The sequence below is a fragment of the Neoarius graeffei genome, chromosome 2 (assembly GCF_027579695.1).
Source record: "Neoarius graeffei isolate fNeoGra1 chromosome 2, fNeoGra1.pri, whole genome shotgun sequence".
Classification (NCBI taxonomy): Eukaryota; Metazoa; Chordata; class Actinopteri; order Siluriformes; family Ariidae; genus Neoarius; species Neoarius graeffei.
This window is the reverse complement of record NC_083570.1, coordinates 37792406-37816454: the sequence shown is the minus strand read 5'-3', so window position 1 is coordinate 37816454 and position 24049 is coordinate 37792406. Positions and strand designations below refer to the sequence as shown.

At 42.3% G+C, this 24049-nt stretch overlaps 1 protein-coding gene across 2 annotated transcripts in view; it reads right to left on the bottom strand.

The window, feature by feature from the left end:
- Window positions 1-24049, bottom strand: part of afg1lb (AFG1 like ATPase b) — a 114850-nt gene that overhangs the window by 38306 nt on the left and 52495 nt on the right. For both annotated transcript variants that reach the window (XM_060914141.1, XM_060914138.1), the window contains exon 7: window positions 12594-12652. In XM_060914141.1, coding sequence (XP_060770124.1) covers window positions 12594-12652 — 59 coding nt within the window. The remainder of the gene's footprint in view (window positions 1-12593; window positions 12653-24049) is intronic.

Here is a 24049-nt window from a genome sequence, read left to right as displayed (position 1 = left end):
CTCAGGAGAATTTGCGGCAGGCCCAGGAATGGCAAGCCCGCCTGTACAACAAGGGTACGCGCCTTAGAGGGTTCACACCGGGAGATAAGGTACTTGTACTGTTGCCCACGTCGAGCTCCAAATTGATCGCCAAGTGGCAAGGACCCTTTGAGGTCACACGGCGAATCGGGGACGTCGACTATGAGGTGAGGCGAATGGACAGGGGTGGGGCGCTACAGATTTACCACCTCAATCTGCTTAAACTCTGGAACGAGGAGGTTCCCGTGGCGTTGGTGTCGGTGGTTCCGGAGAAGGCGGAGCTGGGGCCGGAGGTTCAAAAGGGGACATTGGCATCACGTACCTCTCCGGTCCCCTGTGGAGACCACCTCTCCCCGACCCAACTCACGGAGGTCGCCCAGTTGCAGGCCGAGTTTTCGGATGTGTTCTCGCCCCTGCCCGGTCGCACTAACCTCATAGAGCACCACGTCGAGACGCCCCCGGGGGTGGTAGTGCGTAGCCGGTTGTGTGTGTGTCTATTTGAGTGTATGAATGATTGTTAAACTGAAAAGTCTAGCAATAAAACGCACTGTCAAACCTGATCTCTGTCCTGCCGTCCTCTGTGCTCCACCCACGAACGCTGAACCGTTACAGACAGTTGAACAACTAGAATCCTACATTAGACAAGAATGGGTTAACATTCCTATCCCTAAACTTGAGCAACTTGTCTCCTCAGTCCCCAGACGTTTACAGACTGTTGTAAAGAGAAAAGGGGATGTCTCACAGTGGTAAATATGGCCTTGTCCCAACTTTTTTGAGATGTGTTGTTGTCATGAAATTTAAAATCACCTAATTTTTCTCTTTAAATGATACATTTTCTCAGTTTAAACATCTGATATGTCATCTATGTTCTGTTCTGAATAAAATATGGAATTTTGAAACTTCCACATCATTGCATTCCATTTTTATTTACAATTTGTACTTTGTCCCAACTTTTTTGGAATCGGGGTTGTAGTATAGTCAAGAGTTTTGTTAAACTGGAACGTATGGATGCTGTTGACGCCCCCCATGCCTCATGACGTGTTACCTTTTGGCTCTACCTTTTAGTTATGCCATCATAGTTAGTCTTGCCAGAGTCCCTGCTTGCACTCAACACAATGTATATGGTTCTTCACCATTAGGAGACACCGGGCATACCCAACAACCTGTTTTCTTTCTCTCTCTCTGTTGAGTTACCCGTTGATCCTGAGACACTGGTGATGCTGACCTCTTCTGCTCTTCAGACTTGCCTGATCCATCCTGATGCCCTACTTCTGGCTGGAGTCTCATCACATCGCTCCTGTGGAGGACGGCCCCATACGGACAGTCGAAAGTCGCACTTGGAAGATGGCTCCGGACACTTAGTTTTCCTATGATGGCTGAGGACTACAGTTAACTTCTTAAACTTTAGGACTGCAGTTGTCATGAACAGTTTTGTACTCAAGTCTCCGTCAACAAAATAGACTTCATGCTAAAACTATTATGAATTTCCTGGTTACACAGTTATACTTTGTGACTCTATAGGACACACATATAGAAGCGAGTTATTTATAATCACACTATCTGTTATCACCCAGACGAGGATGGGTTCCCTTTTGAGTCTGGTTCCTCTCAAGGTTTGATACTGTGAATCATTCCATCCTCTTAACCAAACTTGAACATTATGGTATAAGAGGCACTATACTTCGATGGGTACAGAATTACTTAAATGATCGGAAACAATATGTTGAATTTAAAAATGTTTCATCTAAACATGAATTTGTTAAATGCGGGATTCCGCAAGGGAGTATTACTAGGTCCTTTGCTGTTTGTCCTGTACGTTAATGATATATCTAATTGTTCTAAACTATTGAAATGTATTTTATTTGCTGATGACACAAATATTTTCTATTTCTGCAAGAATATTGAACATCTAGCTGATATACTTAATCAAGAGCTTAATAAAGTGTCACATTGGCTTACTGCTAATAAACTGTCAATCAGTACAAAAAAAACAAAATGTGTTATATTCAGAGCTAGACAAAAAAAGATTTGACAATTTGAATTTCATGATTAAGTTAATATCTAGCAGCCAAAGCATAAAATTATTAGGTGTGATAACTGATCCAAATCTAAGTCGGAAAGAGCACATCAACACAGTGTCCAGTAAAATATCTAGAACTATAGGAATAATTCAAAATCCAAATTTTACTTGTCACAACCATCACTGTTTAAACTTTAGTATTCATTAGTCTACTCTTATTTGTATTATGGCAATATAGTATGGGGATCTACTTATAAAACAACTCTCAATAGACTGATTGTTTTGCAAAAGCGTGTCGTATGAATTATCACTAAATTCTCATACGAAGCACATACTGGTCCTTTATTTTATAGATATAATTTGCTAAATTTGAATAACATTCACTCTTTACAAGTAGGACTAGTCATGTACTCTGTTCATTTTAATACTATACCAGAAACATTTAAAAGTATTTTTTGTAAAAATTTTCAAATTCATCAATATGCTACTAGATACTCAAGCGATTACAGAGTTAAGCTTTGCAGAACTAATATCTACAAATTTACTACTGCTGCTAATGGGCCTACATTATGGAATTCCCTCCCGAAGGAACTTAAATCTGAGTCAACCATCATTAAATTAAAAAAAAAAAACCTGAAGCAATATTTACTCAGTTTAGCAAAACCTTAGGAAGTTTGTATTTAAAGTGTCAAATGTTACTGAAATTGTTGTTTTACTGTTTACAGTTTCATTAACAATTGTTACTCAGTTATCTGAGGATTACTTATTTTCGGCATCTTTCCTTATATTTTTCTATAGTTGCAACTAATCTTATGTCTCGAATATAATTTGAGACAGTACAAAAGTATAAGCCTGTAGCTTCTTTTTAAATACTGTCTCACCATTAGAGATGCATTGCATTTGAATTACATTAAATTTTTATTAAAATTACCGATTCATTGATTAATATTAGAAATTATAGATATATGTAAAAAATTTAATATTTGTTTCTTAAGAGAGACAGAAGGGGGAGAAGGGGAGCTTTATCCCTTTTTCCTTCTCTCTCTCTTTTTTATATACAACCCCGATTCCAAAAAAGTTGGGACAAAGTACAAATTGTAAATGGAATGCAATGATGTGGAAGTTTCAAAATTCCATATTTTATTCAGAATAGAACATAGATGACATATCAAATGTTTAAACTGAGAAAATGTATCATTTAAAGAGAAAAATTAGGTGATTTTAAATTTCATGACAACAACACATCTCAAAAAAGTTGGGACAAGGCCATGTTTATCACTGTGAGACATCCCCTTTTCTCTTTACAACAGTCTGTAAACGTCTGGGGACTGAGGAGACAAGTTGCTCAAGTTTAGGGATAGGAATGTTGACCCATTCTTGTCTAATGTAGGATTCTAGTTGCTCAACTGTCTTAGGTCTTTTTTGTCGTATCTTCCGTTTTATGATGCGCCAAATGTTTTCTATGGGTGAAAGATCTGGACTGCAGGCTGGTCAGTTCAGTACCCGGACCCTTCTTCTACGCAGCCATGATGCTGTAATTGATGCAGTATGTGGTTTGGCATTGTCATACAGGAAAATGCAAGGTCTTCCCTGAAAGAGACGTCATCTGGATGGGAGCATATGTTGCTCTAGAACCTTTCAGCATTGATGGTGTCTTTCCAGATGTGTAAGCTGCTCATGCCACACGCACTAATGCAACCCCATACCATCAGAGATGCAGGCTTCTGAACTGAGCGCTGATAACAACTTGGGTCGTCCTTCTCCTCTTTAGTCCGAATGACATGGCGTCCCTGATTTCCATAAAGAACTTCAAATTTTGATTCATCTGACCACAGAACAGTTTTCCACTTTGCCACAGTCCATTTTAAATGAGCCTTGGCCCAGAGAAGACGTCTGCGCTTCTGGATCATGTTTAGATACGGCTTCTTCTTTGAACTATAGAGTTTTAGCTGGCAACGGTGGATGGCACGGTGAATTGTGTTCACAGATAATGTTCTCTGGAAATATTCCTGAGCCCATTTTGTGATTTCCAATACAGAAGCATGCCTGTATGTGATGCAGTGCCATCTAAGGGCCCGAAGATCACGGGCACCCAGTATGGTTTTCCGGCCTTGACCCTTGCGCACAGAGATTCTTCCAGATTCTCTGAATCTTTTGATAATATTATGCACTGTAGAGGATGATATGTTCAAACTCTTTGTAATTTTACACTGTCGAACTCCTTTCTGATATTGCTCCACTCTTTGTTGGCGCAGAATTAGGGGGATTGGTGATCCTCTTCCCATCTTTACTTCTGAGAGCCACTGCCACTCCAAGATGCTCTTTTTATACCCAGTCATGTTAATGACCTACTGCCAATTGACCTAATGAGTTGCAATTTGGTTCTCCAGCTGTTCCTTTTTTGTACCTTTAACTTTTCCAGCCTCTTATTGCCCCTGTCCCAACTTTTTTGAGATGTGTTGCTGTCATGAAATTTCAAATGAGCCAATATTTGGCATGGAATTTCAAAATGTCTCACTTTCGACATTTGATATGTTGTCTATGTTCTATTGTGAATACAATATCAGTTTTTGAGATTTGTAAATTATTGCATTCCGTTTTTATTTACAATTTGTACTTTGTCCCAACTTTTTTGGAATCGGGGTTTTTTATATATATATATATATATATATATATATATATATATATATATAAAATATAGTGTGTGTGTGTGTGTGTGTGTGTGTGTGTGTGTGTATATATATATATATATATATATATATGTCATATTTGCATCATCATTTATACATAATTAACTTTAATTCTATTTTTTTAAATTGTAAATTTTGTTAATTATGCCTTAAATATCATGGTAATGTGTAAATAATGTAATGTATCTACATTGGTTGTAAATTTAATTAAATTAATTCATTCATTCATGTTCACTGAAGGTTTCTTCCTTGTGTCGTCTGAGGGGTTTTTTCTTTGCCACTGTTGCCTCAGGCTTGCTCATCAGGGATAAAATTAATTCATATGTTTAAAGTCTTTATTTTTTTGTAAAGCTGCTTTGCGACAATGTCTGTTGTTAAAAGCGCAATACAAATAAACTTGACTTGATTAGTACATGTGCAATGGAGATATGGGTAAAAAATGTGATATACGAGACTTCAGGAAATATTTCACTCAGCTAATGAGTCATCTTGGATGCCGTGGTCTTCAGGGTCACTGGTCCAACACTGTGGCCATGTCACTTTCAGGTCATTCTTTCCCTATTAGGGTCCCTAAAGTCACTCTGCGCTGTACCCCTTGTTAATTCTGCCTCGCCTCCCAGACCCCTCCGTTCCTTTGTGAGACCATCTGGGTTTAGTGTGTGTCAGAATTGGCTGAGCCTGTGAAGAATCATCTCATGTCCATTCCAATTTGTGGCAGACTGACTGAAGGCATCATTTCTGCCCTTAACATACACTCCTGAGTTCTGTGTTTTTAAAATCGGTTCCATCAACACCAACACCTGTTATACTGTTGGGATTCAAAAAATCCACACATCCAAAGAACTATTTAGTTAATGAAAGAAATAAAAATATTTTTCATATTTCACTGAAAATAAATAAATTAAATTTTTATATATATATATACATACACACACACACACACACACACACACACACATACATACAGCACGGTGGTGTAGTGGTTAGCGCTGTCGCCTCACAACAAGAAGGTCCGGGTTCGAGCTCCGTGGCCGGTGAGGGCCTTTCTGTGTGGAGTTTGCGTGTTCTCCCCGTGTCCGCGTGGGTTTCCTCCGGGTGCTCCGGTTTCCCCCACAGTCCAAAGACATGCAGGTTAGGTTAACTGGTGACTCTAAATTGACCGTAGGTGTGAATGTGAGCGTGAATGGTTGTCTGTGTCTATGTGTCAGCCCTGTAATGACCTGGCGACTTGTCCAGGGTGTACCCCGCCTCTCGTCCGTAGTCAGCTGGGATAGGCTCCAACTTGCCTGCGACCCTGTAGAACAGGATAAAGCAGCTAGAGATAATGAGATGAGAGGAGATATATATAAACAGTTATTCAACGAAATCGAGTCATACATGAGCTGAGAGCCGATGAGGCGTGTAGTACCGAGTTGGCTATAAGCCATGTACGACAAGGTTGAGTGAAAGAACGGTTTTATTCTATTCACATTCACTAGATTTTGAGAAACAGAGCATTTTTATTTTTTGCAAATTTGATAAATAAAACCTTTATACAAAACGTCCAACAAAATGATTTCATCTTAGAATGTAAACAAACCGGCAAAATGACAGTAGTGATTTGTGAAAACCGCAATAATAATAATTCTTGAAAAATAAAAAACAAAAAGATACATTCTTACCATCAAATACTTTTATTCCATATTTTGTTGTTTTTTTTGTATTTTTTGGGGTTTTGTTTTCGAGTAGAGTTATTTCATCTTCGGTTGGTTCAGCAACACGCTCCGCCATTTTGTTTTTCTCTACTCACAGTATATGAGCTATATGAGATAGCCTAGTAGTAGAGTAGCCAATCAGAGCACATGATTGCTCATATCCAGTGAATGTGAATATATATACAGGGTGTCTTAAAAAATTTGATATCATTTCACAATCTAATAACTTTGCCAATTCTCATTCAATTGACCTCAAATTTTAACAGCATGTGTGGAAACAGGTCAAAATTTTATGTTTAATGTCTTTTGTTTTTACCTTTTTCAGTATAGAAATGCCATTCACTGGAAAAGAAAAGGCGTTTTGTGTGTTAGAGTACGCTCGAACACAGTCGAACAAGACTGTGCAGCGTGCATTTATGAGAGAATTCTTTAAAAATGCACCAACTGCAATGCAGATTTGGACATGGCACAAAAAGTTAAAAGAGGAAGGCTGTGTGTGCAGGGCAAAAGGATCTGGACGACCACTAGCATTGGAAGAGACGGGCGAGTGGGTTCACAAAAATTGAAAATTTGTGAAATCGTTCTTGGAATCCACATACTTTTGAATTTCTCATTCAAATTTTGAGGAATAAATCTTATATTGCTCAACATTAAGCCTGTTCAGTTTCATTTGCCTTGACTATGTAGTTTCTGGGATATTTACATCTCAAATAATATCAAATTTTTTGAAACACCCTGTATATATAACAATTAATCGCCGAAGGTGAAGTGAATATTGGTGAATAATAACAGAGACGAACTCGAGGTTGTTATTCACTGATATTCACTGAGCCTGAGGTGGATAATTGTCTCGTCTCGTCTTCTTCCGCTTATCCAGGACCGGGTCGCGGAGGCAGCAGTCTAAGCATGGAAGCCCAAACTTCCCTTTCCCCAGACACCTCGGCCAGCTCCTCGGGAAGAACACCGAGGCGTTCCCAGGCCAGCCGAGAGACATAGTCCCTCCAGTGTGTCCTGGGTCTTCCCCGGGGCCTCCTCCCAGGGGGACATGCCTGGAACACCTCCCCAGGGAGGCGTCCAGGAGGCATCCGAAAAAGATGCCCGAGCCACCTCAGCTGGTTCCTCTCGATGTGGAGGAGCAGCGGCTCTACTCCGAGCTCCTCCCGAGTGACTGTGCTTCTCACCCTATCTCTAAGGGAGCGCCCAGCCACCCTGCGAAGGAAACTCATTTCGGCCGCTTGTATCCGCGATCTTGTTCTTTCTGTCATTACCCAAAGCTCATGACCATAGGTGAGAGTCGGAACGTAGATCGACCGGTAAATTGAGAGCTTCGCCTTTTGGCTCAGCTCCTTCTTCACCACGACGGACCGGTAAAGCGACCGCATCACTGCGGAGGCTGCACCGATCCGCCTGTCGATCTCACGCTCCATCCTTCCCTCACTCGTGAACAAGATCCCGAGATACTTAAACTCCTCCACTTGAGGCAGGACTTCTCCACCAACCTGGAGAGGGCAAGCCACCCTTTTCCGGTCGAGAACCATGGCCTCGGACTTGGAGGTGCTGATTCTCATCCCAGCCGCTTCACACTCGACTGCAAACCGCCCCAGTGCATGCTGAAGGTCCTGGTTTGAAGAAGCCAACAGGACAACATCATCCGCAAAAAGCAGAGATGAAATCCTGTGGTTCCCAAACAGGATTCCTTCCGGCCCCTGGCTGCGCCTAGAAATTCTGTCCATAAAAATTATGAACAGAACTGGTGACAAAGGGCAGCCCTGACGGAGTCCAACATGCACTGGGAACAGGTCTGACTTACTGCCGGCAATGCGAACCAGACTCCTGCTCCGTTCGTACAGGGACCGGACAGCCCTTAGCAAAGAGCCCCGAACCCCATACTCCCGAAGCACCCCCCACAGAATACCACGGGGGACACGGTCGAATGCCTTCTCCAGATCCACAAAGCACATGTGGACTGGTTGGGCAAACTCCCATGAACCCTCAAGCACCCTATGAAGGGTATAGAGCTGGTCCAGTGTTCCGCGACCAGGACGAAAACCGCATTGTTCCTCCTGGATCCGAGGTTCGACTATTGGTCGAATTCTCCTCTCCAGTACCCTGGAGTAAACTTTCCCTGGGAGGCTGAGAAGTGTGATTCCCCTATAATTGGAGCACACTCTCCGGTCCCCTTTCTTAAAAAGAGGGACCACCACCCCAGTCTGCCACTCCAGAGGCACTGTCCCCGACCGCCACGCGATGTTGCAGAGGCGTGTCAACCAAGACAGCCCCACAACATCCAGAGACTTGAGATACTCAGGGCGGATCTCATCCACCCCCGGTGCCTTGCCACCGAGGAGCTTGCAAACCACCTCAGTGACTTCGGCTTGGGTAATGGACGAGTCCACCTCTGAGTCATCAGCCTCAGTCTCCTCAGTGGAAGACATGACGGTGGGATTGAGGAGATCCTCAAAGTATTCCTTCCACCGCCCGACAATGTCCCCAGTCGAGGTCAACAGCTCCCCACCCGCACTGTAAACAGTGTTGGCAGAGTACTGCTTCCCCCTCCTGAGGCGCCGGATGGTTTGCCAGAATTTCTTCGAGGCCGACCGATAGTCCTTCTCCATGGCCTCCCCGAACTCCTCCCAGTTCCGAGTTTTTGCCTCCGCAACTGCCCGAGCTGCAGCACGCTTGGCCTGCCGATACCCGTCGGCTGCCTCAGGAGTCCCGGAGGTCAACATGGCCCGATAGGACTCCTTCTTCAGCTTGACGGCATCCCTTACTTCCGGTGTCCACCACCGGGTTCGGGGATTGCCGCCACGACAGGCACCGGAGACCTTGCGGCCACAGCTCCGAGCAGCTGCGTCCACAATGGAGGTAGAGAACATGGTCCACTCAGACCAATGTCCCCCGCCTCCCTCGGAAGCTGGGAAAAGCTCTCCCGGAGGTGGGAGTTAAAGACCTCCCCAACAGAGTGCTCGGCCAGACGTTCCCAGCAGACCCTCACCATACGTTTGGGCCTGCCAGGTCTGTCCAGCTTCCTCCTCCGCCAGCGGATCCAACTCACCACCAGGTGGTGATCAGTTGACAACTCAGCCCCTCTCTTCACCCGAGTGTCCAAGACATAGGGTCGGAGATCAGATGACACGACTACAAAGTCGATCATCGACCTCCGACCTAAGGTGTCCTGGTGCCACGTGCACTTATGGACACCCCTATGCTCGAACATGGTGTTCGTTATGGACAAACTGTGACTAGCACAGAAGTCCAATAACAAAACACCACTCGGGTTCAGATCGGGGAGGCCGTTCCTCCCAACCACGCCCCTCCAGGTGTCACTGTCATCGCCCACGTGAGCATTGAAGTCCCCCAGTAGCACAATGGAGTCCCCAGTCTGAGCACCCCTCAGTACCTCTCCCAGGGACTCCAAGAAGGCCGGATATTCTATACTGCTATTTGGCCCGTAGGCACAAACAACAGCAAGAGCCCTCTCCCCAATCCGAAGGCGCAGAGAGGCGACCCTCTCGTTCACTGGGGTAAACTCCAACACATGGCGGCTGAGCTGGGGAGCTATAAGGAAGCCCACACCAGCCCGCCGCCGCTCACCACGGGCGACTCCAGAGAAGTGGAAAGTCCAGCCCCTCTCGAGGAGCTGGGTTCCAGAGCCCAAGCTGTGCGTGGAGGTGAGCCCGACTATCTCTAGCCGGTACCTCTCAACCTCCCGCACAAGCTCAGGCTCCTTCCCCCCCAGCGAAGTGACATTCCATGTCCCAACAGCCAGCCGCTGTGTCCGGGGATCAGGTCGTCGAGGCCCCTGCCTTTGACTGCCACCCAATCCACACTGCACCAAACCCCTACTGCTAGCTCTGTGGGTGGTGAACCCACAGGAGGTCGGGCCCACGTCGCCTCTTCGGGCTGAGCCCGGCCGGGCCCCATGGGCAAAGGCCCGACCACCTGAGGTGGATAATTGTTTTAGTATAAATACACTGGTGATTATTTAAAAAAAAGAAAAATAATTTATTTCAAACTTCAAAAGTGGCATGCAAATGTAATAACGGCATGGGGCAGACTTGTCACTTATCTATGCCGAGTCACAAAAATACTTTGTTTTGAAATTGATAACATAAATTACAATTCCACCTTTGAATAGTTTTAGACCAAACTTCATAGCATCTTTAGTGCTTTTAGGAACAGTATTTTTTTTCATACATTGTAATTCTCTCTCACTTACAGTGATAAAGCGATTGGCCGCCATTTTGCTGAGTCGCTCGAGGTAATTATCGAAAAACAGTCCGAATTTCTTGACCAATCAGCACGCATGGTTTTCCCTAATCACATATATATATATATATATATATATATATATATATATATTTCGCATAAACCGAACAATTATGGTTGATCACCAGACACCACACACATTACAGAAGCACACGCATGTGAAGAGCCCATGCACATTTCATACAAAACCAGTAAGCCAATAAACTTCAAATTAAAGTGCAAGGAAATTTCAGTTAAATTCAGTTTTGATCAGCTGATGCTTTCATGCGTAATTTAAAATTGCATGTCATACGAATTTTCACTTTGTCTATAAAAAAAATAAATTGTCCATGTGTAGAACTACCGTGAGTATATATTAAAAAAATAAAATAAAAAAGGGTAATGCATTGGAAGTGAAAAAAAAAAAAAAAATCTTCCAATGTGTATATAAAATAAAAAAATATTAACCTTCAGATCTAAAATATTTAAATGCTGGTAACCATGATTGTAAAACAAAAATAATATTTAAAAAAATAAATTGTATTTAAAAAATAGATCTACATTTAATTAAAATAAATAAATAAATAAATAAATAAATGGGTCCAGGCGGCGCGGTGGTGTAGTGGTTAGCGCTGTCGCCTCACAGCAGGAAGGTCCGGGTTCGAGCCCCGTGGCCGGCGAGGGCCTTTCTTTGTGGAGTTTGCATGTTCTCCCCGTGTCCGCGTGGGTTTCCTCCGGGTGCTCCGGTTTCCCCCACAGTCCAAAGACATGCAGGTTAGGTTAACTGGTGACTCTAAATTGACTGTAGGTGTGAATGTGAGTGTGAATGGTTGTCTGTGTCTATGTGTCAGCCCTGTGATGACCTGGCGACTTGTCCAGGGTGTACCCCGCCTTTCACCCGTAGTCAGCTGGGATAGGCTCCAGCTTGCCTGCGACCCTGTAGAACAGGATAAAGCGGCTAGAGATAATGAGATGAGATATTTTCCTCAAAACTGCCTTAAATTGACTGTCCATCAGTGAGAACGTGATGCATGCAAGGGTTAAAGACTTCTTCTTGGAATAATTACAGTATGTTTGAGGAAACTGTATTTGATCCTCAAAGTAATCATGTGAAAGTTCTTGGGGACTGTGTAAACATTTGTATGGGCTTTATTTCTTTTTTATACTTTACCGTCGTAATTTATCATCATGGTTTTGCCTCCTTAACCTGTACATGATGCAGAATCAAGCTCGTTCTCCATTAATGGTATAAAGCAGGTCATAGTAATAAAGAGTTAGATGACAGGATGCTTCAAGATCGAGCTTCTGAATGCTGTTGATATTGCTATGGAGTTTGTGGTTATCAGTTATTGTGAAGTGTGTATGCATTGACGTATCAGATATCCGAAGCTTCTTTGTAAGTATCCATTAATGTTTGTTAAATGTGCAAGAATGTGGGCTGCTTGAAAATGCCTGGAAATAAAGCTCTGATTATTTATGATGGCCTGTGGCAGAACTGTGGTAATTACTCAGATAGCACACAGGATAATGCCAATACCTGCTTACAATGACGCTATTAAATTACAAAAGCAGATCAGAGCCTCCTGTGATAGGCCTCACTTTGAAATGCAAGCAAGCGGCTTCATTCCAGCCAACCCACACTCATCATTAAACAGCTTTCTGTCAATCTCATTCTTACTGAGTCTAATTGCATCCATCCATCCATCCATATCTCTCTCTCTCTCTCTCTCTCTCTCTCTCTCTCTCCTCCAGGAATGATCAAAGGTGCCTTTTCTATGTTGTGTGTGTTTTGCGTGCTTGCACTGGGGTGGTCTTTTACACCAAGTATAAAATACATCAAAAACTGGACCAATAGCCCAGGCAATATTAAGAACGAAGGACAAAAGGAATATAAAAGGATAAATAAATTAACTTTGTCTTTACCTTGAGCGCATCAATGAAAGGCACAAAAGCAGCCCTCTGAAGACCATTTTTGTAGAGTTCTGAGATAAACAAACAGAGATAGAGAGGGAGAAAGAGAGAGAGAGAGAGAGAGAGAGAGAGAGAGAGAGAGAGAGAGAGAGAGAGAGAGAAATAAGCTGACTGGATATTAGTCAGGCTGGATATTATCAGCTCCACTCTTCAGCCTCCTCATAATGTCATTTTCCTCCAGTGATTGGCAAATAAAGTGTCTATTGATGATGTGAAGCCGGGAAAGGGGAGGAGGGACAAAAGGGATGAGGAGAGGCACAAAATGATTTCTCTGTACAGCACAGAACAACGGCACATGAAATTCATTACATTCTCTGATAATGAGCTCAAGAGAAGAAGTCTCTCTCTTTCAGCACAGACAATGGACCAACATCACACTGAATAGAGACTTCAATTAGCCCCAGAGGCATTATAAACCCACACACACACACACACACACACACACACACACACACACACACACACACACACACACACACACGTCAACGTAAAAGAGAGGATGATGAGATTCTATTATTGCTGACTTGTTTTGAGAGACACAGAAAGTGATAACAAATTCTTTAAGCAGTGGATTTTACACAAGTTGCCCATGGTATATGCTTTTCGTTTTTTAACCTCTTTTCATTCTTCGAATTTGTACACTACTGACTTCCAGTACCATAAATACTAACTAAAAATAACAACAAAAAAAGAAAACCTAATACTATAGCTACACTATATTATACTATAGCTTGAGAACTCATTTTTCAAAAGGAAAAATAATAAAAGAAATGGGAGTTATGGGATTAGATAAGCCACACAGGGCTCGACGTTAACTTTTTAATCCACTTGTCCAGACGGACAAGCAGCAAGATTTTTCACTTGTCCTGACCATACCCTTTTTTATTACTACATATTTACTAGTTCAATGAAAGGAAAGTGATTAACAAAGTTTATCAAAAAGCAGGTACAGTTATGATGATTATTATGCTTTAATGGTTTTATAATTTTTCAATAAAACTCAATGTTTAACTGTAAAACAACAAGAGTGCTCTGAGAGAACAATATGCCCCACTGGCAACGATACCATAACTCTGGTAATATGAGACTGAATTAAATGAAATTGCAATATGCGTATTACCGACATATAATAAAGAATCCTGTTGAGTTACGTGAAATTCCTGCAAAAATTGTAAGAGGAGTTGATTTCGGAAAGTGAGCACCCTTCCCGGGACGGATGAACATCGCCATGACATCATCCCCCTTCGGGCCTTTCGGCCAGCGGGGGATAATAACTATCCACTGCCCCATTATGGTGCGTGTGGTGTTATAACCCATTACCTGATTGCAGTTTTAAAGCTAGACGGCCTTTCGATTTCATAAAATCGGTGAAATTTATTTCCCTCCGAAATTTGGTCATTGTGATACATGTTTATTTCTGTAATATCTCACAAAATATCAGACCATTCTGTGGCTGGGAAGTTATTTAATTTGAGGGGATTCCTGAGCAAATAATGTGCATGAAATCGCCCGCTCCGCGCAGTCAAGCAGACCGAGGAAGTCCGTGTGCGCATACGCAGGTTTACCTTGACCGTGCACTGACAGTTACATCATTCTATCACTAAATGAACAGCTGATCACACCGAGATGCTTGCTGACCACCGATATTTATTAGTTTGTTCCTGTGTTTCCTTTCCTTCGCAACATAACGTCTTTTCTTCTCGCTTTCCATTACTGGAGTCGGTCTTTCATGTTTCATTCACACACTCACGTCCTCCATTTTTCTCTCCTGTTTCAAATTTGTACCACACAATGCCTTGCGTGAACGGGGAAAGCCCACCATGTGATGCATGATGTAGTATTTTGAATTGATTCATGCTGAAGCAGGAAAAAAATTGCAGAGAATTTAGGGCCATGTGGCCATAAATTCATTAATTGTTCTTTTTTTAAAAAAAAACTAATAAAATCGGAAGTCTGTGATTTGAATTCAGTAGCTTTCGGTCCACTAAACAAAAATAATTGTGTGTCAGGGAAAATTCTTTTTATGACCTACACTTGAAAAATCTGAAAGGCAGTCTACCTTTAAGAGTTAGACTCACCCAAATTCAAAAATTCTGGAGGAAATAAAGTTACATCTTGATTCATCCAGTAAAACCTGAAGTATAAATTAATTTAAAGAAATGAAACAGAAAGAAAACAAGTTGGACATGATACAGGTGATGGAACCACGTTGTGAATGAAAACAAACCGTAAGTGAGTTCGCCAGTGTCGTAAGATTCCCACGAAATATTTTACGACATTTGTGATGGTTAATGTGAAGCATACAAAAAAAAAATACAATGACTGTCTGAATGAAATAAAGATTCACCACAGATATTTATTTTATTGAGGTATTTGATTTCCATTTCTCCGATTTCGATGAATTCAAAGTCTAATAATATCTGTAATTAGATATTACAACATGGTTATTTTTACAGTACACTGCTGTACTCTGCTTCCCCGGAATTTCATAGGCAATAATATGGCTGGATCACTGAGGGGATTGAACTAGTTTTGTTGGAACTTCATTGATGTAACTTGAGTATAATTCCTAATAAAAATAGTGATTTTCAACAAATACTCAACTCGTCCCATCAGACAGTCAGATGCAGATTTGACTTGACTGGATCAAATTTCTGGTTGTCCCAGACAGTCTGACTACCATTAATGTCGAGCCCTGCCACATTTCAGATAAAAACATTAAGGCTGATTTCATTATAAAACTACATTGAGAATAGATTGAGCAATTATAAAGGCAAAGAGTTATCAAAGGGTTATGGATACTGATTTAAATTCATTTTCAGGCTTTAGAGTATGTTTCTTAAAGTGCATATCCTGGACTAATTTTGTTTTGTTTTTTAAATATGAAAGTATGTCCCTTTATACACTCATCCAGAAGGGTAATTTTGCACAAGGCCATCTGTCTACAGCAGAAAAAAATAAAATAACAAAACACGTCTGGAAAAATTCCAAGGGAGTCTGGAGCCAGATTCGTGACGTTACCTGCGGAACCGCCAGCAGGCTGCGAGAGCTTGCACGGTTTCAGTGCACAGCCTGTGTAGACCAAGTTTAACAGCTAGTGATTTTGCATTGAAATATGGAATTGTCACCTGAGCGCAATGTTCACCTTTGGATGAAGAATATAATGAGATGTCAGAATTATTTCTTACCCTGGCAACAGTCAACTTGTGAATTGCCGATTTTCTTGGTCTTTTTCTCGGCTCTGCTTGGTCCTCGGCTTCGAGGGCCTCAGTAGATATGTCACTTCGCCTTCTGTCAGGGTAGACGAACACGGCTGGCTCTTTTGGTGACGCTGACACAGATGGAGATGGTGTTGCTTTGGGCATTCTGACAGATGGAACTGCGTCTTTTTTCAGATCAAGTTGCCTCGCGAAGCCCATTTCCCACTGCACATAGTTCTCAAAGTCGTCGGGCCTTGTGAAGTAAGCACCACAAATAATGCTGTAGTCTATAGCATGTAGGCAATTTTTCCGGGTGCCTCGCACGAAGCGCTCCCATTTCTCTCTCATTGTCCGGTCTTTTGGAAAACAGTGAGTACTAATCCCATCAATATTGATGTTGCTACACCCTCCTACGATACATCTGTTAACCATTTTAATAATTACGCGATTATGTTGAAGAAATTTGCAGAAAACCACCAGGTCGTTTTCTCATAAACAAACCAGCGCTGACGTAGGATTCAGAGGGAGGCGTCCCGCACGCGACGTCACGAAAATCAATGTTTGCCGGGAAATCCAAATGCCAAGTTTTTTCAGAGGCGGACCAATTCGCCTCAAATGGCTTGATTTCAACTGAATTTTTCTGGTATTGCGCAAGGTACAAAAATTGCACAAAATGCACAATGTGACAGATATTTGACCAAAGTTTGATATAAAATAGGAGAATTACATTGATCTTGCTCCTGAATTTACCCGTGATATGCACTTTAAAGTTTAGCTTTCCATTCTTCTTGACTTTTACCCCATTTTCTCGCAATCCTTGACCTGCAAGTGACATCAAAGCAAAATAGAAACCCGGATGTCGGCCATGTTGGTGGATATACAAATGTGGGGTCAAGCGACATTCCATACAAAACAGTCACGCGTGTACAATTCTCTTTGTTTTTCCATTGCTTTAAGCATTCTTTTAGCTATGCCATATCTTTGTGCTGTATATGGTTGTGGTCACAACAGTACTTGTGACCGTGGCACGTTCTGATTTTTTAGAATTCGGTCCGTGATTCGGAAAGAGGGCGAGGAAACTCTGAGGCTTAGTACAGAGAGAAGACGAGCACGGCTGAACAACATCGGCAGGGCTGATCTAACAGAGGCTAAAACCAAAACAGCTCATGTTTGCAGTAATCATTTTATCTCAGGTGAGATTCAAAAGCTTTCTCAATAATATCATGGAAGAATTTTATTTTATGATGCTAGAATCTTGTTATAAAATGAGCGTTCTCTTGTTGTGGTTCACTCGGTTGTTGTTATAATTTTAACACGTGTATTACCATTTCACTTCTAGGGGCGCCAGCAAAATTATACAATAGAAACAATCCAGACTGGGCACCCACTCAGAAAATGGGCTATGTTTTGTCCAAGGTCAGACTTGATTCTTCGGCAGCCAAACCAGATATAATGCAATATCTGGGTACTCAATGGTCACTAGAAGCGTCTTATCTTCAGAAAACTTTTTAATATAGTATGGGTCAAAACCACACATATCTATCTTCTCTTTGTATCAAATATTTGCTTGAGCGTTCAAATCGCGGTAATACTGAGAAAATTCAGCATTGTTTACAGACACGCTTTCAGCAGCTGCCATCCTAGTTGCTTTGTACATCCACCATCATGGCAGATGCTCATGACGTAGCACATTTTGATCACGTGGTTGCAAGTCAACTATTGGGACTTTTTTACTCTCATTGGGGTAGCGCGAATGCTTGCACACAAATCACAGGCTAAAAATTAGCTGATGTCTTCTCTACTCATGTGTGGCACGAGCTGAACAACCTCTGAGGAAAACTCTCTACCCTCTTCCATATACATACAGTGGTGCTTGAAAGTTTGTGAACCCTTTAGAATTTTCTACAACCCCGATTCCAAAAAAGTTGGGACAAAGTACAAATTGTAAATAAAAACGGAATGCAATGATGTGGAAGTTTCAAAATTCCATATTTTATTCAGAATAGAACATAGATGACATATCAAATGTTTAAACTGAGAAACTGTATCATTTAAAGATAAAAATTAGGAAACTTTAAATTTCATGGCAACAACACCTCAAAAAAGTTGGGACAAGGCCATGTTTACCACTGTGAGACATCCCCTTTTCTCTTTACAACAGTCTGTAAACGTCTGGGGACTGAGGAGACAAGTTGCTCAAGTTTAGGGATAGGAATGTTAACCCATTCTTGTCTAATGTAGGATTCTAGTTGCTCAACTGTCTTAGGTCTTTTTTGTTGTATCTTCCATTTTATGATGCGCCAAATGTTTTCTATGGGTGAAAGATCTGGACTGCAGGCTGGCCAGTTCAGTACCCGGACCCTTCTTCTATGCAGCCATGATGCTGTAATTGATGCAGTATGTGGTTTGGCATTGTCATGTTGGAAAATGCAAGGTCTTCCCTGAAAGAGACATCGTCTGGATGGGAGCATATGTTGCTCTAGAACCTGGATATACCTTTCAGCATTGATGGTGTCTTTCCAGATGTGTAAGCTGCCCATGCCACATGCACTAATGCAACCCCATACCATTAGAGATGCAGGCTTCTGAACTGAGCGCTGATAACAACTTGGGTCGTCCTTCTCCTCTTTAGTCCGAATGACACGGCATCCCTGATTTCCATAAAGAACTTCAAATTTTGATTCGTCTGACCACAGAACAGTTTTACACTTTGCTACAGTCCATTTTAAATGAGCCTTGGCCCAGAGAAGATGTCTGCGCTTCTGGATCGTGTTTAGATACGGCTTCTTCTTTGAACTACAGAGTTTTAGCTGGCAATGGCGGATGGCACGGTGAATTGTGTTCACAGATAATGTTCTCTGGAAATATTTCTGAGCCCATTTTGTGATTTCCAATACAGAAGCATGCCTGTATGTGTTGCAGTGCCGTCTAAGGGCCAGAAGATCACGGGCACCCAGTATGGTTTTCCGGCCTTGACCCTTACGCACAGAGATTCTTCCAGATTCTCTGAATCTTTTGATGATATTATGCACTGTAGATGATATGTTCAAACTCTTTGCAATTTGACACTGTCCAACTCCTTTCTGATATTGCTCCACTATTTGTCGGCGCAGAATTAGGGGGATTGGTGATCCTCTTCCCATCTTTACTTCTGAGAGCCGCTGCCACTCCAAGATGCTCTTTTTATACCCAGTCATGTTAATGACCTATTGCCAATTGACCTAATGAGTTGCAATTTGGTCCTCCAGATGTTCCTTTTTTGTACCTTTAACTTTTCCAGCCTCTTATGCCGCTTTTCCACTACAAACGCGGCTGAGCCGTGCCGTGCTGAGTCGAGCTGAGCCGAGCTGAGCGGGGCTGTTGGAGTTGCATTTCGACTACAACCGCGCTGAACCGTGCTGGCTGGAAGTGGGTGGACACATTGGGTGGAGTTAGCGAAAGTGGGTGGACGTCACGTGATGTCGTTAAGCAGCGCAAACAGTGACATCAGTGACAGTGGCGGAACAAGTCAGAGCCGGGCCGGGGGCGGGGCAAATGACCGGGCCCTTTATTAAAGCTTATCATAACATCATTTTAGGCTACAAAATGTCCGCAACTGCGGTGTTTACCAATTTCAACACTACCGGGTGCAACTATGTTATTTAGTACATCAAGTCCTTCAAACGAACATGTAACTCAGAAACAAAAAACATTAGGATACTGTACATGGCTCATAATAAAACATCAATAGCCTGTACTGCGCACATTATTTGAAGGGCATACGAATGAGCGCTCAGAGGTTGCAACGGTGACAGGAAGAGTCAGAAATAAAAGGAGGGCGGTGCAAACCTCACTGAATGCACTGTGTTTACCAATTTCAACACTACGGGGTGCAACTATGTTATTTTGTACATTAAGTCCTTCAAACGAACATGTAACTCAGAAACAAAAAACATTAGGCGACATACTGTACATGGCTCATAATAAAACATCAATAGCCTACTGCGCGCATTATTTGAAGGGCATACGACGAGCCTTGTGCTCCGCGAACTCGTCCACGATGCTCTGTATGTCACTGATTCAGTGAGCTTTTAAGCGGTAGTCTCACGACCCGAATAGTAAACAATAAACATGGAGGACATGGAGTCGTTAGTGTTGCTGGTCTTGGTGCTGTGGCTTGTTGTCACAGACAACGCGGACAGATACTGGCAAGAGCGTATAGATGAGGCGAGGCGCATAAGGCTCCAGAAATTCTCGTAATTCGTAATTATTCTTCTTCCGGGTTTGCGGTGTTTACAGATCCCAGCGCGCTCGCGGGGCGTGTGTGGGCATGTGAGGACACTCCTCCCCACCAATCAGTGCACAGGGGAGTGTCTGCTCACGCCCCCAACCTCACTCGGCACGGCTTGGCTCGCTTCAGCCCCACTCCAAAACGGTGCGAGTTTTAGGGGCTAAGCAGGGCTGAAACGAGCTGAGTCGTGCTGGTTTTTGGTAGTCGAAACGCGAGCCGTGTCGGGCTGAAGTGAGCTGAAGCGAGCTGAAGTGAGCTGAAAAAGGGTAGTGGAAAAGGGCCAATACTGCCCCTGTCCCAACTTTTTTGAGATGTGTTGCTGTCACGAAATTTCAAATGAGCCAATATTTGGCATGACATTTCAAAATGTCTCACTTTCGACATTTGATATGTTGTCTATGTTCTATTGTGAATACAATATCAGTTTTTGAGATTTGTAAATTATTGCATTCCGTTTTTATTTACAATTTGTACTTTGTCCCAACTTTTATGGAATCAGGGTTGTATATTTCTGCAGAAATATGACCTAAAACATCATCAGATTTTCACACAAATCCTAAAAGTAGATAAAGAGAACCCAGTTAAACAAATGAGACAAAAATATTACACTTGGTCATTTATTTATTGAGGAAAATGATCCAATATTACATATCTGTGAGTGGCAAAAGTATGTGAACCTCTAGGATTAGCAGTTAATTTGAAGGTGAAATTAGAGTCAGGTGTTTTCAATCAGTGGGATGACAATCAGGTGTGAGTGGGCACCCTGTTTTATTTAAAGAACAGGGATCTATCAAAGTCTGATCTTCACAACACATGTTTGTGGAAGTGTATCATGGCACAAACAAAGGATATTTCTGAGGCCCTCAGAAAAAGTGTTGTTGATGCTCTTCAGGCTGGAAAAGGTTACAAAACCATCTCTAAAGAGTTTGGACTCCACCAATCCACAGTCAGACAGATTGTGTACAAATGGAGGAAATTCAAGACCGTTGTTACCCTCCCCAGGAGTGGTTGACCAACAACGATCACTCCAAGAGCAAGGTGTGTAATAGTCGGTGAGGTCACAAAGGACCCCAGGGTAACTTCTGAGCAACTGAAGGCCTCTCTCACATTGGCTAATGTTAATGTTCATGAGTCCACCATCAGGAGAACACTGAACAACAATAGTGTGCATGGCAGGGTTGCAAGGAAAAAGCCACTGCTCTCCAAAAAGAACATTGCTGCTCATCTGCAGTTTGCTAAAGATCACATGGACAAGCCAGAAGGCTATTGGAAAAATGTTTTGTGGACGGATGAGACCAAATAGAACTTTTTGGTTTAAGTGAGAACCGTTATGTTTGGAGAAAGGAAAACACTGCACTCAGGCATAAGAACCTTATCCCATCTGTGAAACATGGTGGTGGTAGTATCATGGTTTGGGCCTGTTTTGCTGCATCTGGGCCAGGACGGCTTGCCATCATTGATGGAACAATGAATTCTGAATTATACCAGCGAATTCTAAAGGAAAATGTCAGGACATCTGTCCATGAACTGAATCTCAAGAGAATGTGGGTCATGCAGCAAGACAATGACCCTAAGCACCCAAGTCGCTCTACCAAAGAATGGTTAAAGAAGAATAAAGTTCATGTTTTGGAATGGCCAAGTCAAAGTCCTGACCTTAATCCAATCGAAATGTTGTGGAAAGACCTGAAGTGAGCAGTTCATGTGAGGAAACCCACCAACATCCCAGAGTTGAAGCTGTTCTGTATGGAGGAATGGGCTAAAATTCCTCCAAGCCGGTGTGCAGGACTGATTAACAGTTACCGGAAACGTTTAGTTGCGGTTATTGCTGCACAAGGGGGTTATACCAGATACTGAAAGCAAAGGTTCACATACTTTTGCCACTCACAGATATGTAATATTGGATCATTTTCCTCAATAAATAAATGACCAAGTATAATATTTTTGTCTCATTTGTTTAACTGGTTCTCTTTACAGTATGTACTTTTAGGACTTGTGTGAAAATCTGATGTTTTAGGTCATATTTATGCAGAAATATAGACAATTCTAAAGGGTTCACAAACTTTCAAGCGCCACTGTAGGCTCACAGACACCCATGATTGGCTAGTGTTTAGTGTGATTGACAGGGGAAAGACAGGAGGTTGGAAAGGTGCCATCCCTCTAACCCAGCGAACACGGCCAATTGGGCTCCTAATGGTTGTGCTGAACATTTTCTGTGAACTATTTGGTCTTGTTGCCTAACAGTTGAAAGGGTTTAAAAATAAAACTAAAAAAAAAAAAAAAAAAATCACATTAAGGATGTTTGATGCGTTGCATGTCAGAGCAACTAAGCAACACCACCCCTTCTTTTGCTTCTCCACCCCTTCAGTTCTTCTGAGAGGCCCCTGAAGAAAAGGTGAAGCGATTGCTCCTGAAGGAAGTGTGAAAGAGAGAGAGCATGTCCAAGTTCAAACGCTCGAGCCTCTTTGGCGGCTTTTCACCACCATGCCTTTCCATCATCTCGTTCCCGTCTTTCATGTAAGCCCTTCCATTAGTCGCCCTAATTAAAATTAAATAAGCTGGCTATTACATTTTAGCGTGCGCTTTGTACTCAGTGGCTGGTTAATGTTACAAGAGTGTCTCTTTATGTAAGCGCTTGCTGTGGCGCACACTCCATGCGCAAGGCCACTTCATGCAATACGACATTTAGTAGCACTCTGAGGAAGCGAGAGAGAGAGAGAGAGAGAGAGAGAGAGAGAGAGAGGGGAAAGATGACAGGATGACTGACTCAATCGCTCTCCTTATCGCTCGCTAAAGCTCTCTACATTAATGTCACATCACAACCATTACAAAACAGCGAGTGTTCAATTAACAAGCAGGGAAAAGAGGGAAGAGAAGGTGTAAAAAGAGATTAAAGAGTAACTGCTGGCAGTTTTTTCATGGTCTTGTCTGTTTTATGACAAGTGCCACGGAAGCAAAGAGACTTTGATGGTGACGGTGTTAAGGTTCTGTTGCGAGTGTTCAGGTGTAAATGGCAATTAAAACGCGATGTATAAATTGTGCGAAACCTCAAAGCGACCTCGTCTCGCGACGTGTTTTTCTCTCCACCTGTCACATTGAGAAGGTGTAAAAAGTGCACAGCTGTTGCTCTTAAAAAAAAAAACCTGACAGAAATATAAAGCTCAGAAAGAATTCACATATCATTCATTCACCTGAAATCATAAAAGAGTACGCAAGAGCCCTTAATATCAGTTTAACCTCCTGAAAAATCGCCTTTTCTTATATGACAATGTGGTGAATCAGTTGGAAAGAGGATAATGATTGAGGGAAAGAATTATGACACAGCAACTTCATGCAAGTTGAACTAAGTTTGGGGTGAAAAGGCTAGACGAGCCAAACAAAAGGTGCTGAAAGGTAAGGAGATGCTGACATACGAGAGTGTTTGGTATTGGATTAAGAACACGAGAAGGCCGTGGAGCTTTAGGAACATGTTTGACTTTGTTCAGCCAACAAAAATGCAGCAGTGCACAGAGAGAGTTTGAGAGGTCAAACTATTGTAGACGATGCAAAATGAAAAAGTAGTGAGGTCATGTGAGCCGTACAGGTGACGAGGTCAGTATGAGAAATACACAGTATATTCAGGACCTGGAGGTACGACATAGCTAAAATGTTATCTTTCACCTCCGGGTTCTATAATACAATAGGCTACACAGATCGGAAATGTCTGACAGCAGGTTTTTTTTTTTTTGACTTGTCAAACTAAGTTTACGGAGCAGAACGTAGTCACATGAAAGGGAGTCAAGTCTCCAATATGGACGAACAAAAGCTTTTGGGTTTGTACACAGTTTAATGTTTCCATGAGACCTATAAATGGTGTTGTCCAAGTTTCTTCAGCACAACTAGAAGAAATTGCTTAACCATTAACAGAGAAACAGAATGCCTTAGTTAGCAGCAATTAGCAA